Source organism: Pseudorca crassidens, chromosome 10 (assembly GCF_039906515.1).
Source record: "Pseudorca crassidens isolate mPseCra1 chromosome 10, mPseCra1.hap1, whole genome shotgun sequence".
In the NCBI taxonomy this organism is placed as follows: domain Eukaryota; kingdom Metazoa; phylum Chordata; class Mammalia; order Artiodactyla; family Delphinidae; genus Pseudorca; species Pseudorca crassidens.
Genome location: NC_090305.1, coordinates 8,609,790 through 8,622,140, shown reverse-complemented (window position 1 = coordinate 8,622,140; position 12,351 = coordinate 8,609,790). Strand labels below are relative to the sequence as shown.

The 12,351-nt window shown below is 45.0% G+C and overlaps 1 protein-coding gene across 1 annotated transcript in view; it reads left to right on the top strand.

The window, feature by feature from the left end:
* Positions 1 to 12,351, top strand: part of ADTRP (androgen dependent TFPI regulating protein) — a 69,457-nt gene that overhangs the window by 35,123 nt on the left and 21,983 nt on the right. Inside the window, exon 4 of the mRNA XM_067755782.1 lies at positions 7,981 to 8,096. Coding sequence (XP_067611883.1) covers positions 7,981 to 8,096 — 116 coding nt within the window. The remainder of the gene's footprint in view (positions 1 to 7,980; positions 8,097 to 12,351) is intronic.

The window sequence follows — 12,351 nt, the reverse complement described above, 5'->3', positions numbered from 1 at the left end:
CCCAAAGAACAGCCTTTGCTGGATAAAAATTTCCTGACTTCTTCTTCCAGGGCTGCCAACTCCTGCAGGGCTGCAGGGCTGGTGACACCCCTTTATTGAGTCTATAGTTTAGTTGCTGTAATGTTGGCACCCAGAGATTGTTCCCAGGAGTCACATTTTCTCACAGGTTTCCCCGTGACCCACAACACCCATTTTCAGGATTTGGGGAGCCATCTATAGCCATGACAAAGGGTATAGGTGACTAGCCTGAAGTGGGATTGACTCTGTGGCCCTGCTAACCACGGGCACAGCCCGACATGTGGCTGCCAAGCCAGGTGAGTCTGGCCTGCAGCTGTTGTCTTCTCACTCTGGGACACTGATTATCTTCCCAGGCTATGCAGAGGAACTCTTCTTCCTCTTCTGCTCCACTCCACTGTTTCACTGATTCATTCATTAACGCCACAGACAGTAAGTGGCCAGAGAGGTTAAGCACCGTTCTAAGCACTGGAGATGAAATGGTGACAGCCCTAGCCTCGAGTTGCTTCCATCTGTGGAAGGTTTGGCCGGTGCTGGGTGAACACAATAATGTGACGCTGGGATGGGGACGAGCAAAGGGAGATCCCGCCGTGCCAAGGAAGGGCACCTGCCGGAGGTCCAGATTCTGCCCTGGAGGCAGGGATATCTACCTTGAGCCCTGTAAGGTGAGAAGAAGGTGGAGGGGGCTGAGGAAGGGGAGACATAAGTGTGTGTAATGTACCAGTGGTGGGGAAGGGAACTGTGGGTGGAGGACAGCGTAATCAGGGGCTGAGGGCTGGGTGAAGGCCACAGGATGCGGAGCAGGGCATGGAAATGAAGATGGGACAGGTAACCAGATCACCAGGGGCTTTGCAGGCCATATTAAGGGCTTAATTCTATAATACTTTGTAACACTTAGGTTTGAATGAAGAAGATGGGTCGAAAAGTAGTTATTAATCAGAGGGTGGAGGGGAGTCCTGAAAAAAATAGGAGGTGAAAGCTTTGACCTCAACTTGTTTATAATTTAACTGAGAACAGAAGAAAAAGTACACGAAATTGACAGTGTAAAAGTGAAAACTGAACATAATTAAGCACAGAAGAGTCTAATGCAAACCAAAAGAGCTGCAGGAAGGAAAGGGGAGAGTCAGCATCTAATGCAAAGGCAGGATGTGACACGGGTGTGCCATGCATGTGACACGGGCCCCAGAGGTTGCAGAAAGCGCTGGGTGCTCAGCTCCTGGAGGCAGGATGGTTTTCTTGGTGACGCTTCTGATCTGCAGTGAAAGGGTGTCAACATCACCACTGACTCTCTGAATTCCTGCAAGCTTTTATATCTCCGTGTCATCAACAGCATATAATACCTACACTCTAGGCTCTCAACACAGAATAAAATACTGGCTGTTTTATGACGCACAATTAGAGTAAAAACAAACAAAAACTCTCACGGGGGGAAATGTTATTTCTGGAGTCCCTCTACTGCTCTGATCAGCAGAAGCCTACATAATCATACAATGTTATCTCCTTACTGGCAGAATCCCCTTCAAAATATGTTTTATTATTTTGCCTTCAAATTTTATCAGATATTATCATTTTATGGAACTTAGATCTCTGAAATGTTTTGCTATGGGGACACTGGTGAGAGCACTGCCTACTATTACTGAGTGTTCCCTAAATGAGATGCAACGGTGAAAATTTCTTTGAGGCCTACTTACTAGTGGAAAAACTTAATTTCCCCTTTAAAAAAAACAAAAAAAACAGGAACTGTATACATTCCATCTCTCTCTTTTCACTTTGGCTGTCTGGAAAGAAATTGCTAAAATTAAATCTCGACAGCAGCAACCCAGCAAGTCTCTGGTTGGCGTGTTTCTGTTTCAGTGTTCTCCTGGGTCCTGATGTTCTTTCACGTCTCCTCATGTTAATGTGTGCGCTTTTGGTTGGAAGGCATCTCAAAAGTGTGTGGGTCTGACTGGGAGAGAAAAATTAAAGAAGAGAGTTAGGTGTATGAAAAGAGGGAGGAGTTCTAGGGAAGGAAACAGAATGAAACACAGGAATAATGAGGAGACTGGATTGAGTGGAAGGGGTGGAGCCTGTGGAGATATTGTGGAAAATGGGAGAGAGATAAGATTAGAGGAGTAGACAGCGGACTGAGGCAACAGGGAGCCACAGAAGGTTTTGGGGGGAGTACTAACATGAAACTTGTTTGAAGAAGGTTGGTCTAATTGCAATGTTGAGTATGGACCAAAATAGAAGAAAGCTAGGGAGGTGATGCTGGGGACGATAAAAGAATAGACGGCTATGGGAAGCATCTGAGGAGGAAAGTGAATCAAGTTTGGATTGAGAAGGAAAGAAATGAGTCACTGATTACAGCTGGTGTCTAGGGTGTTATTATTGCTGGAGAGAGTTAAATTAGAGGAAGGGGTTTGGTGCTTTGGAGAGGCAGGGACAGAGAGGAGAAGAATGGGAAGAGGCGGATATATTCCAGACTGCAGGCTCTCAAGAGCCCAGATCTTTCTTTTGTCTTACCCTTAAGTGAATAGAATCTAACTCACTTCTTCACCAGGCTGGACACCGTCAAAGCCGACTAGCTTCCTGGAAGAATGCTGCTTTGAAATGTTGGCTAAACTACATATTAACCCAAAGGACAATAGTGTAGCAAGTAAAAAATCACATAGAAAGTTCAGAGATTCAGAAAGTTATCATTTAACCATAAAAGATTCAGAAAGTTATCATTTAACCACCTGTTCGTTTCACATACAAGTTCATAAATAATGGCATGCTTTTCTTCCTCAGCCCAATGGAGCATTCGTCTCTCTTGCCAGGTCAGTAAGACTATTCATATTTCTCCCAACATTTTATTATGAACATTTTCAAACATGAAGCACAGTTGAAAGAATTTTACAGTGAACACCTGTATTGCCTGCCACTTAGGTTCTGCTATTAATAGTTTACTGTATTTGCTTTATCACAAATCTATGCATCTATCCATCCAACAACTCATCTTATTTGTGGTGCGTATCAGAGTAAGTTGCAAACATTACTACTCTTCTGCAATAAATAAAACTATTGGTTTTTGACTTCTGTCCTCTGAACTTTTACCTGACTGGGCTGTGTCAGCCCACCTAGGCAGACTGGAGATCAAAGAGAAGCCTTTGGCTCTTTCTATGGGTGCTTTATCCTCTCAATCCCTCATCCCCAGGTGCTGACTCTTTAATTACAGTGATGCTTAGTCTGTGCACTTAAGTTCCTAGAAAGTAGAAAAGGAAGTTTTTACAAATCCAGTTATCTTCTAAACTCTAGAATTTGAGATGGAAAAGACTCCTGCAGGTAGTGCAGGTGGAAGAGTGAAAAAACAAGTCCCCTAGACATGTAAGCAATATAACCTGTGTCTACATATCCAGATTACCATATATTGGGCTGACTTAAAGCAAAACTGCACCTTTAGTAACATAGTGGGGGCCATAGGGAATACAGACGGTCTCTGCTTTTGGATACAAAATATTCCCAGAAAGACCATCACCACTGTCCCAAACTGTAAGAGTTAGAGGCAGAAACTGCAGTGGGGGAAGTTGGTGAGGAGTGAGGTAAAGTTTTTTGGCTGGTAAATGGATATTATCAAAACCAGAGACTGCCTTACTAGGATTTACAAAACAACTATTACTGCATCTTTTTACTGTGTGTAGTTTTCAAGCTTAAGGAACATGATCCGCCATTGTAATAACAAGCCTGGGTACAATGGCGTGCTATTAAGGTTTGTTTTGCCTCCATTTTCATGTCTGTTGTTGTATTTATGTTTAAGTTTTAATTGATGTTTTGACCATGTGTTTGCCCCGAGGAGGTTTTGTGAAGGCCTTCATTTTTAAATAAATTTTTAAAATGATATATTTAATGTACAGTAAGCAAAAATATCCTCCTTAATGTACCCAGAAGTAAACTCTTGTCCGTGCACTAAAACTTCATGTTAAAATATCTACCCAGTAGCACCATAAACGAACCAAAGACGTTATCTTAGAGACTTGACAGAAGGAAACTCAGCTTGGGAAGAGCCAGTGTAAGGAGTGAATTCTCAGATCCAGGCATTGCCTGAACAGTGGAAGGAAGGAGAAGACTGAAGCAGCTGTGAAGTGGGCAATACTACATAAGCTCATGATTAGGAACAGCACGTGAAGGAGAAAGCCTTGCAATGACCAGCCCGAGAAGGCAAAAGTTGACCTATTTATATCGCTCCACTCAACATAAGAGCTGGTGCAATAAGGAAATGAATCAGAGGAGAGAGGCAGAGAAGTTACTTTAAAGTGCTATCGTCTGATTTTTACAATGTGGAGGCTCTCTGAATTTCTTTCACTGAAGACAATTAAGTGCTTTTGGACCTCCAAGGATCTTAGAGATAAGAGTGTGACCGTCCTCGCCTTCTGGAGTCAGTCTCTGGAGGCTGCACAGCAAGGATGGAAGACTGTCGGCTCCGTGGGTTACCTGAGTGATGGAGGCTTGCCTCTTTCTCAAGAGTCAGGCAAATGCATCTCATTTTAATTTGAGCCTCAGACACAGGGAAGCTGTTTAGAGCAGCTACTTATCTACTGGCATGAGGCTAGTAAAAATAAGTGCTCATTATTTTCTATGTTGCCACTCATATAACCTTATAGGAATTCTCTATGGGCTGGTAAATTGTAGTACTTATCTATAAGGCTGTTTTGCAACCAAGGAATCTACAGGGCAACTATTATACTAACACTTAAATCAATCTTTCATGCTTATAGTTCTCTCTCCAAGATATTCCGATGGAAGTAGGCATCACACAAAGGACAGGAGGAAAGGTGTAATTTAGTAGAAAAGGATGAAAAAAGAACAACACTTTTCCTTTTAACCAATGCTTTCGGAATGAGGTATTTAAAGAAAAATCTACCAAAACGATGGCTCAGTTAACAAGGAAAGATAGCTTCCTTCCATCCCCTCTGTTTACACATACTATTGTTTCAGTCCCTGATGTTTTGTTTACTTTGGAAGGAAATATTTTACCCCCTCTGAGATAATTAATTTTTGTCAGCTTCACTGTTTATAAGGGAAACTGAAAAACTGTTAACTGAAATACAGAATGAGTCACTGTTTTCAGTAATTTTTGGCAGCATTCTAATTTGTGTCAATCCCAGCCTAATTATTAGATTTTTTGGAAGCAGAAAGCATATTTGATTTTCCTCTTACTAAATTTTTCCTCCTCTTTTGAAAAATATGTGCTGCCTGACAAAGGTTATATAATTTATATCAACGTGAGGTGAAATGCCAGGGGGTTTACTGTGTCACGCTTGGCTCTTCACAGTAGCTCAACATTTAGAAACCTCACAGAATACAATCTTCCTCCTTTCCTCATTCATACCCCCAGTCCCGGCCAAAACAATGTGATTCTTTTAGAGACCTTTTAGCTGGTATTAAGCCACAGTATATGGCCCATCACTAATGACATCACTGAAGTAAACTTCCCAGAAGCCATCAGGGAGAATTCGTTTGGAAACGCAACTGAATGTCACTTGCAAAGGGCAGGCTCCTACAAGAGGTGACCCGTCATGCATTCCTGAGTTATTTGTTATAAAAGCATTAATCACTGTGAACTCATTTGCTCCTAATGCAAACGCGCTACACTATTCCACAGGAATTCTGTTCCAAATGATCATTAATGTAGAGGACGGAAGCCGCTGTGAGCAGGGATAATAGAGTCTGTCAGGTCAATGGCCAGCATAATGGGGCTGTTAGTGGTTCCTGACAGAAGTCGGACCTTCCTGATAGAGCGACGGTGGGCAGAAAGGCAGGCAACTGTACTGGGTAGACAGCCCCCTCCCTGGCCTCCTGAAGTGGCCTCTGGATTAAAGGAGCATCAGTGTCTATCACAGGGTATTGCTAGGGCTCTGAGGTGGCCACCACTGGGAGCGTAGGCACCAGCTGTGGGCGGGAGAGGGACCCATGGGACGGCCACGGGGATGGCCCTGCTCCCACACTCCAGCCGCCTGCAGGCCACAGGCAAGGGTGCAAACAGACACCTGGTGCTGTGGACACCCCAGCCGCTTGCCTCACCCCACTCCACACTGGGCCACCAATGAGGGGAAGGATGAGAATCAAGAACAACAGTGATCATCACAGCTAATGCTCACTGGACGCTCTCCTGGGCTAAGCATTAAGCCCTTTACATGCACTAATCCCAATCCTCGGGGTAGTACCTCTGTGACATGTGTACTATTTACTGCCACGTTTTACAACCGAGGAGGCTGAAGTTCAGACAGATTGAGTAACTAGTCCAGGGTCAGATTCAAAAATACGTGCCCTTACACACCAAGCTCCTTTACTGGAGGGAGAGACAGAGAAACTGGAGACTTTGATCCCTAAAATTAGGCCAAAGAAAGATGCAGGATATGACAGTGGGCCTGGAAGTCTTTCCATTGTGTGGTCAACCAGTCAGTATATTCAGGACCAACCTTGTAGAAAGTCTGTAAAAGCTGTGGTTTGTCCACAATGCTCTTCCTCCGAGCTTTGCTTCTAAAATGTGGGTACCCAGGGCCTTCAAGAAGCCTGACTGCTCTGTGCCACTGAACTGCAGGCTCCCTCTGCCCAGTACTGCCCTATATTTAAGACCTGTGCTTCCTCATCCCACCCCTGCTCCATTAAAACTTGTCGCATTTCTTGTCATCAGAGGGTTCTGATCTCCTGACTGGACCCAAGCTAGCACAGGTAGAGCAAGAAGAAGCTTCCACCTCCTTGGATGCCTCTGAGCACCAGACTGGTATGACTGACAGCAAAGGCCAGCCAGAGTCAGTACCCAGGGCTCCAGCAGCACAGCTGGGCATGGGAGCATGGTGACGTGGGCACTGTGACATTCCTAAGCCCCAGCCCCTACTGTAATTGAGGTGCTGACACAGCTGTCTCGGGGCTCAAGAATGGGACTGGGAAGGAGCTTGCAAGTGGAAGCTACGGATGCAAGAGGCTTCCAAGAGCTAAGGAAACTGGGGAGCAGGGATGAAAGAGGAATGATGTAAACGTAAAAAGTATAAAATACTAACACTATGAGATGTTACCAATAAGCACAGAGTGTGGCAGAGGAACTTAATAAATGTGTTTAAGAAAGGAAAGGACATTGCAAAGAGACTCAGTTCACCTTTGCCAGATCAGTTCCCATAACCAAGAGAGGAGTGGGACTCAGAAGTCTTCACACCCAAAAACACCACTATTCCTTGATTATGTCATTTGAAAAAAATCTAGTGTTAAGAGTCTGAAAGATGTGAGAAAACAGATGGTTATAAAGAAGGAGGTGAAGCAGGGAAGGAAGTGGGGGAGAACACAGAGGTTTCAGAGGGAGACTCTCACAGCCCCTACAGCACCCATCACCTGTCGACAGGACAGTTCCACGGTGCCAAGTGCACTGCTAAATGTGTCCTCGGCCTCTCCCCGCACCGAGCTTACCAATACGCACCGTAAGTGTTAGACTACATGGCACAGGATATAAATGCAGCAGAACTGAGTGGGAGAAATTAGCAAGAGGAAAATACAGAGACAGCATCATGGAAGATTGTACTGGCTGTGAACACCATGGACCATGTGAATACAGGGAGAAAAGACACACTCCATACAGTCGAAGCATGAACAGAAGTGTGAAGGGGGAGCAAACATGCCAAGTGCAAAGAATGAAGGAGACAGCCTTGTTCTATGAAGGAGTGTGTGTGTGTGTGTGTGTGTGTGTGAGTGTGTGAGTGTGTGTGTGTTAGGAAGGGGGTGATAGCATATTATAAAGAGCCTTGGTAGCCAGACAAAGGAGTCTGGATCAATATGGTAGGCAGTAGGGACCTGCTGTAGGTCCTTGGCATCCAAGGAGTACGATCCAAGCCAGGTTTTGGAAAGTTTCATCTGGTATTTGTGTAAGAAGGTAGACTGGAGGGGAAGAGAGAATTAGGGGTGCTGGAGGCAGCCGGGGCACCTTGGATTGATGATTTGTCGTCTTTTCTCCTGCAGCACACATCTATATTGCCCTTCTCTCTGGCTGAAGTCATCCTCAGGCCACACTGCTATCCACTGAAGAAGAAAGGACTCACCTTGTTGGCTGTTGCTAGCCTTGCTTATGTCAGCAGGTAAGAGTTGCAGAGAGAAAATCAACTTAGACTTGTCATTCCAGACTCTGAGGAATATTCCAGAAGAAGCGCACTGCTCTATAAGAGTGCCTTTATCTTGGGTTAACAGGGATTTTGCCATCTTTAAATTTCAGGAAAAAAGGAACCTTAGTGTTTCCTTTTGATACTCATGGAAACATCAAATGCCCAAGAATACACAGGTATGCGTGCACACACAGAGCAAGTCATGAGTTCCCCCTCCCTCTCATGAAGAATTAATCGTTGTAAAGCTACACATGTTACTTTCCCTAGGAAAACATTAATCTTTGGTTTCATTTGTAATTAACATGTTTGAATGGCTGAATGATCTAAGGCATCTAAATATATTCCATCTAAAAGGGCACTTGACAGGCTGATCAGGCAAGGTTTGGTCCATTCCTGTTGCCTGTATTATTATGGGCTTAGTTGCATCAACATCTGGCACTGGAGCCCTGAAAGGGCATTTGGGCAATTGCCCAGGGGCCTGTAGAACAGCCTAACTGGAGGCATGACAGAGAATTTAAGTAGCTGGCCTAGATTTCATCATTCAACCACCTGGTGACACTAATTCTCTGGAATTGTGCCCAATGTCTGTAATCAAGGGAAAGTGCTTGGCCTTCCACCTAGCAACTGGAGAACCCCCCCTTTCTACTCTACAGCCTTCACCCCTACAGCATGCTCTTGCTCTACTGGGAGGGGCATGCCAAGCATAATACCTGCAGTTGGAAGCGAATCATGATGTTCCTACTCTAGCCTAGCCTCACATAAGCTTTTCACATCTGCCAATCCGGATAATCCCCCACTCCCTATGTGAGGGGTAGTTTCACTCAGGGCAGTGCTCTGCAGGAGACAGAACCCAGGAAAAGAACGCATTCCAAAGGACTGGTCTCCAGCGGTGCCTGCTTCATGTGCTTCAGCAGCCTCTGTCTTAGAGCCAGTAACCTTTGTGCCCAGAGCTCAGGTGATGGTTCCTGCCTAGCCTTTCCTTCCCTTTTGCAAGGTATGTTCCTCCCACCCTTCTGCACCCTTCTTTCCCCGAGTGCCTAAAGTCGTTTGTGTTTCACCTGTCTTAAAAGAAAGCACTTGTTCAGTAAATCCACCCCAAGACTCAATTGATTTACACTGTTCACTAGCCTGGGGCCTTTGCATTTTAACAAAGGACACTTTTAGAGAATAAGGCATAAATTGGGGACCTACTGGTAGTTGAGGTCTGGAGCACTGTGTTGAGAAGATTCTGAGGCCCTACCAAAAGAGTTGTGCTATCATTTAGCAATATCTGCCTTTAGCATGTGAATGGAGAGTGGTGGGACATGCGCCATGTATATTCCAAGTCTGGCTTAACCCAAAGGAATAAATCCCTAAAGACAGAATATCTAGGACCTGGGGTCGGGTAAGATATACACAAAAGATATATTTTTTTTCTCTTGTATGTGTTGAGGAGAAGCAGGGTGGTAGCTGGTTGATTATGCACATGAATTTCCATACTCTGTGTTTTTGGTGGGCTTTAATCTGATTTATTCTTTCTTGCCAAGTATAACTTTCAGAGTTCATATATGAGATAGCACTTTTGGTCTATTAATTTTCTTCTACCTAAGGACTTGGAAGTTGATCATCAATCCTCATATCTACCCTTGCTCTTTTCCTCCTCAGAAACCAAGAAGGTAACAGAGCACCTAAGGTGACTGGTATTGGGGGAAAATTGTGGTACCCATAAGGATGAAAAGTAGTGGTCGAGAGGGTCTGGCTCATTGGTGCCTGGGCGTGAGCTCTGACAATGCAGGGAACTGGGGTGCTGGAGAAAGGAAGTGCAGCAAGATGGTCAGGAGTGAACACATCACACGTCCAGTCAATTATTCCTCAGTGCCAGGCACTGTGCTAAGGTATGAGGATATAGAGATGTACAAGACACCATGCTGCCTTTAGGGACTGCCTGGGAGAGAGGAAAGTACAGAAACAATGGGAAGACAGGGTGGTGAGACTCTAACGGGGATAAGCGCAGGGTGCTGGGCGATGTGGAGGACTGGCTTCTTAAAGGAAGTGGTGTCTAAGCTGAGATGCAAAGAATAAGTAGAAATAAGTCAAAAGAGATATGGAAAAGACCTTCAGGCAGAGGGAATAGCATCTGTGAAAGGCTGGAGGAGCTGAGGGCGTGGCTGAACTGTAGGACGGGGAGAAGTTAGTGAATTTGGACTTTGAAAATGAGGGCTTTTCTATGCAAAAGTTATAAGCAGAGAAGTGAAATAACATGGCTTATGTAAGAAAGATGATTAGAAAGATGATGCTGGCTGAAGTACGGAAATTAAAGAGGAATCAGACAGGGAGATCAGTTGGTGGCATTTGTGGTAACTCAAGAGAGTTGATGTTGGCCCACAGATGACAATATCAATCAATCTGCAAAGAGTCAGAGAGGGTGGGTGGTGGTAGGCAACTCAGAGGTCATCCAGCTTCGGAGACCTGAAGCCCCACTGGGCTAAATGACGTGTCCAAGGTCACGTGGCCGGGGAAAATGAAAGCTGAGACTTAACTCAAGGACTTCTATTTCCAAATCCAGTTCTCTTTTCCATGTATTCAGATGGTCAGGTATTTGTTCAGCTCCCTGTTTGTGTAAAACACACTCTGCTGAATGCTGAAGGGGTGAGAACGCAAAACAGCTTTACCATGATCTCTACAGTCTAAATGCTTTCACCATGTTGCTCCTTCCAGCTCTGTGCTCTGATTGTATGTTACAGTGATGTAATGGGGCAAATGAAGGGAAGGGATGGAGACCTATCACTAGCAGGAATGTGACTGGGTAGACCCTGGCAGGGAGCTGAAGTGGTTTGGGATTTGGACTTTCTTATCACTAGTGAAGTACAGAGTCAGCGTTCTGTCCAGTAGGGCCTCATGTTTGCTGGAGTGAAGCAAAGACACCTGTACGCAGGCGTTTTATGCTGCCCTATTGATTGAAGCTTCCCTCCCTGTCCGTTGCCTAATTAGGGGAGCTCAGACTCCTTGCTGCCAGCTGCCTCTACCCTTACACAATACTCTGGGGGCACAGGCACCTTCATGGCCACGGATGGTCAGCAACAAGTTCCACAAGCTGGGGATGTCCATGGAGATATTTTAGGGAAGCGGCTATAGGTCAGCTGTTAGGCGTGCCAGTTTGGATGCTCAAATGGGGAAACAGCATAGCAGGAATGAGGTAAAGAATACAGTCCCGGGCCATAGAGAGCGTGAGAAACAAACATGAGTCAAAAAAACGGCAATAACCCTGAGCTGGAGAAGTACTTCACTGCTGGAACCATGTTACAGTGACCTAAAAATATCCACCGAGACCATGGGGACCGCCTCATATGTGGCACTTGCTTTTTATTATTTATCAGATTGCAAAATTGGAGGGCTGGCCCCTAAGCGGGAAAATAAAGCTTTGCAAAGTAGTAATAACTGTAAATAACTGTAAATCTTTCGTTTCCTTTGGAAAGCATTAGTCATCTATATATATGGTAGCTCACTTACTCCCCGCTTCTCTCTCACCCCAAAACACATCGCCTAGCTCTTCCTAAGGAGCAGGAAAATAGAAACGTTCCTACTGCTGGCTCTTACTCATTCTTTTATTGAACAAATATTTCCCCTAACACAGGGCTGGTCCTGCTGGGAAAAGCAAAGTTATATAAGGCCAAGCCCCAGCCCGTAGGGGGTTTGTACCTCGTAAGTGGAGATGAGCCATGCATACAAATTATAAGAACACGAGATGGGAAGGAATAAAATGTCATAACAAATACGAGGTGCCAAAGGGAACACAAGGAGGAAGCAGTTACATCTGACTGGGCAGCGTGGGAAGGACTTCATGAAAGGTGTCACTGGATCTGGGCCCTGAAGGACTGGCTGGATTGGAGCAGCAAAAACTGGGAGAAAGCGAACACTGCACAATCGCAAAGCCAAGGGGGCACACATCACGTTGAAGCAATGGCTAGCAATTCACTTTAGCTGGACCTACTAGTGAAAGAGACGAACAGGAAATCACCCTGAAACTGCCCGCTCACAGAGTCCTGCAGGCAGCAGGCTGGAGGAGGCTGGACATGGTACAGACAATGTGAGATGTGTTTGCTGCTGTTGTTTGTTTGCCATGGAGGTAGGAGTGAGAATTCTTAGTAACATGGCCAGACAATTATGCTTTAAAATGACTATCTTGACAATAGTGCTTAAAATAGATTGAAGTGGCAAGACATGGGAAGCACAACAGAATAAAGCAACACAC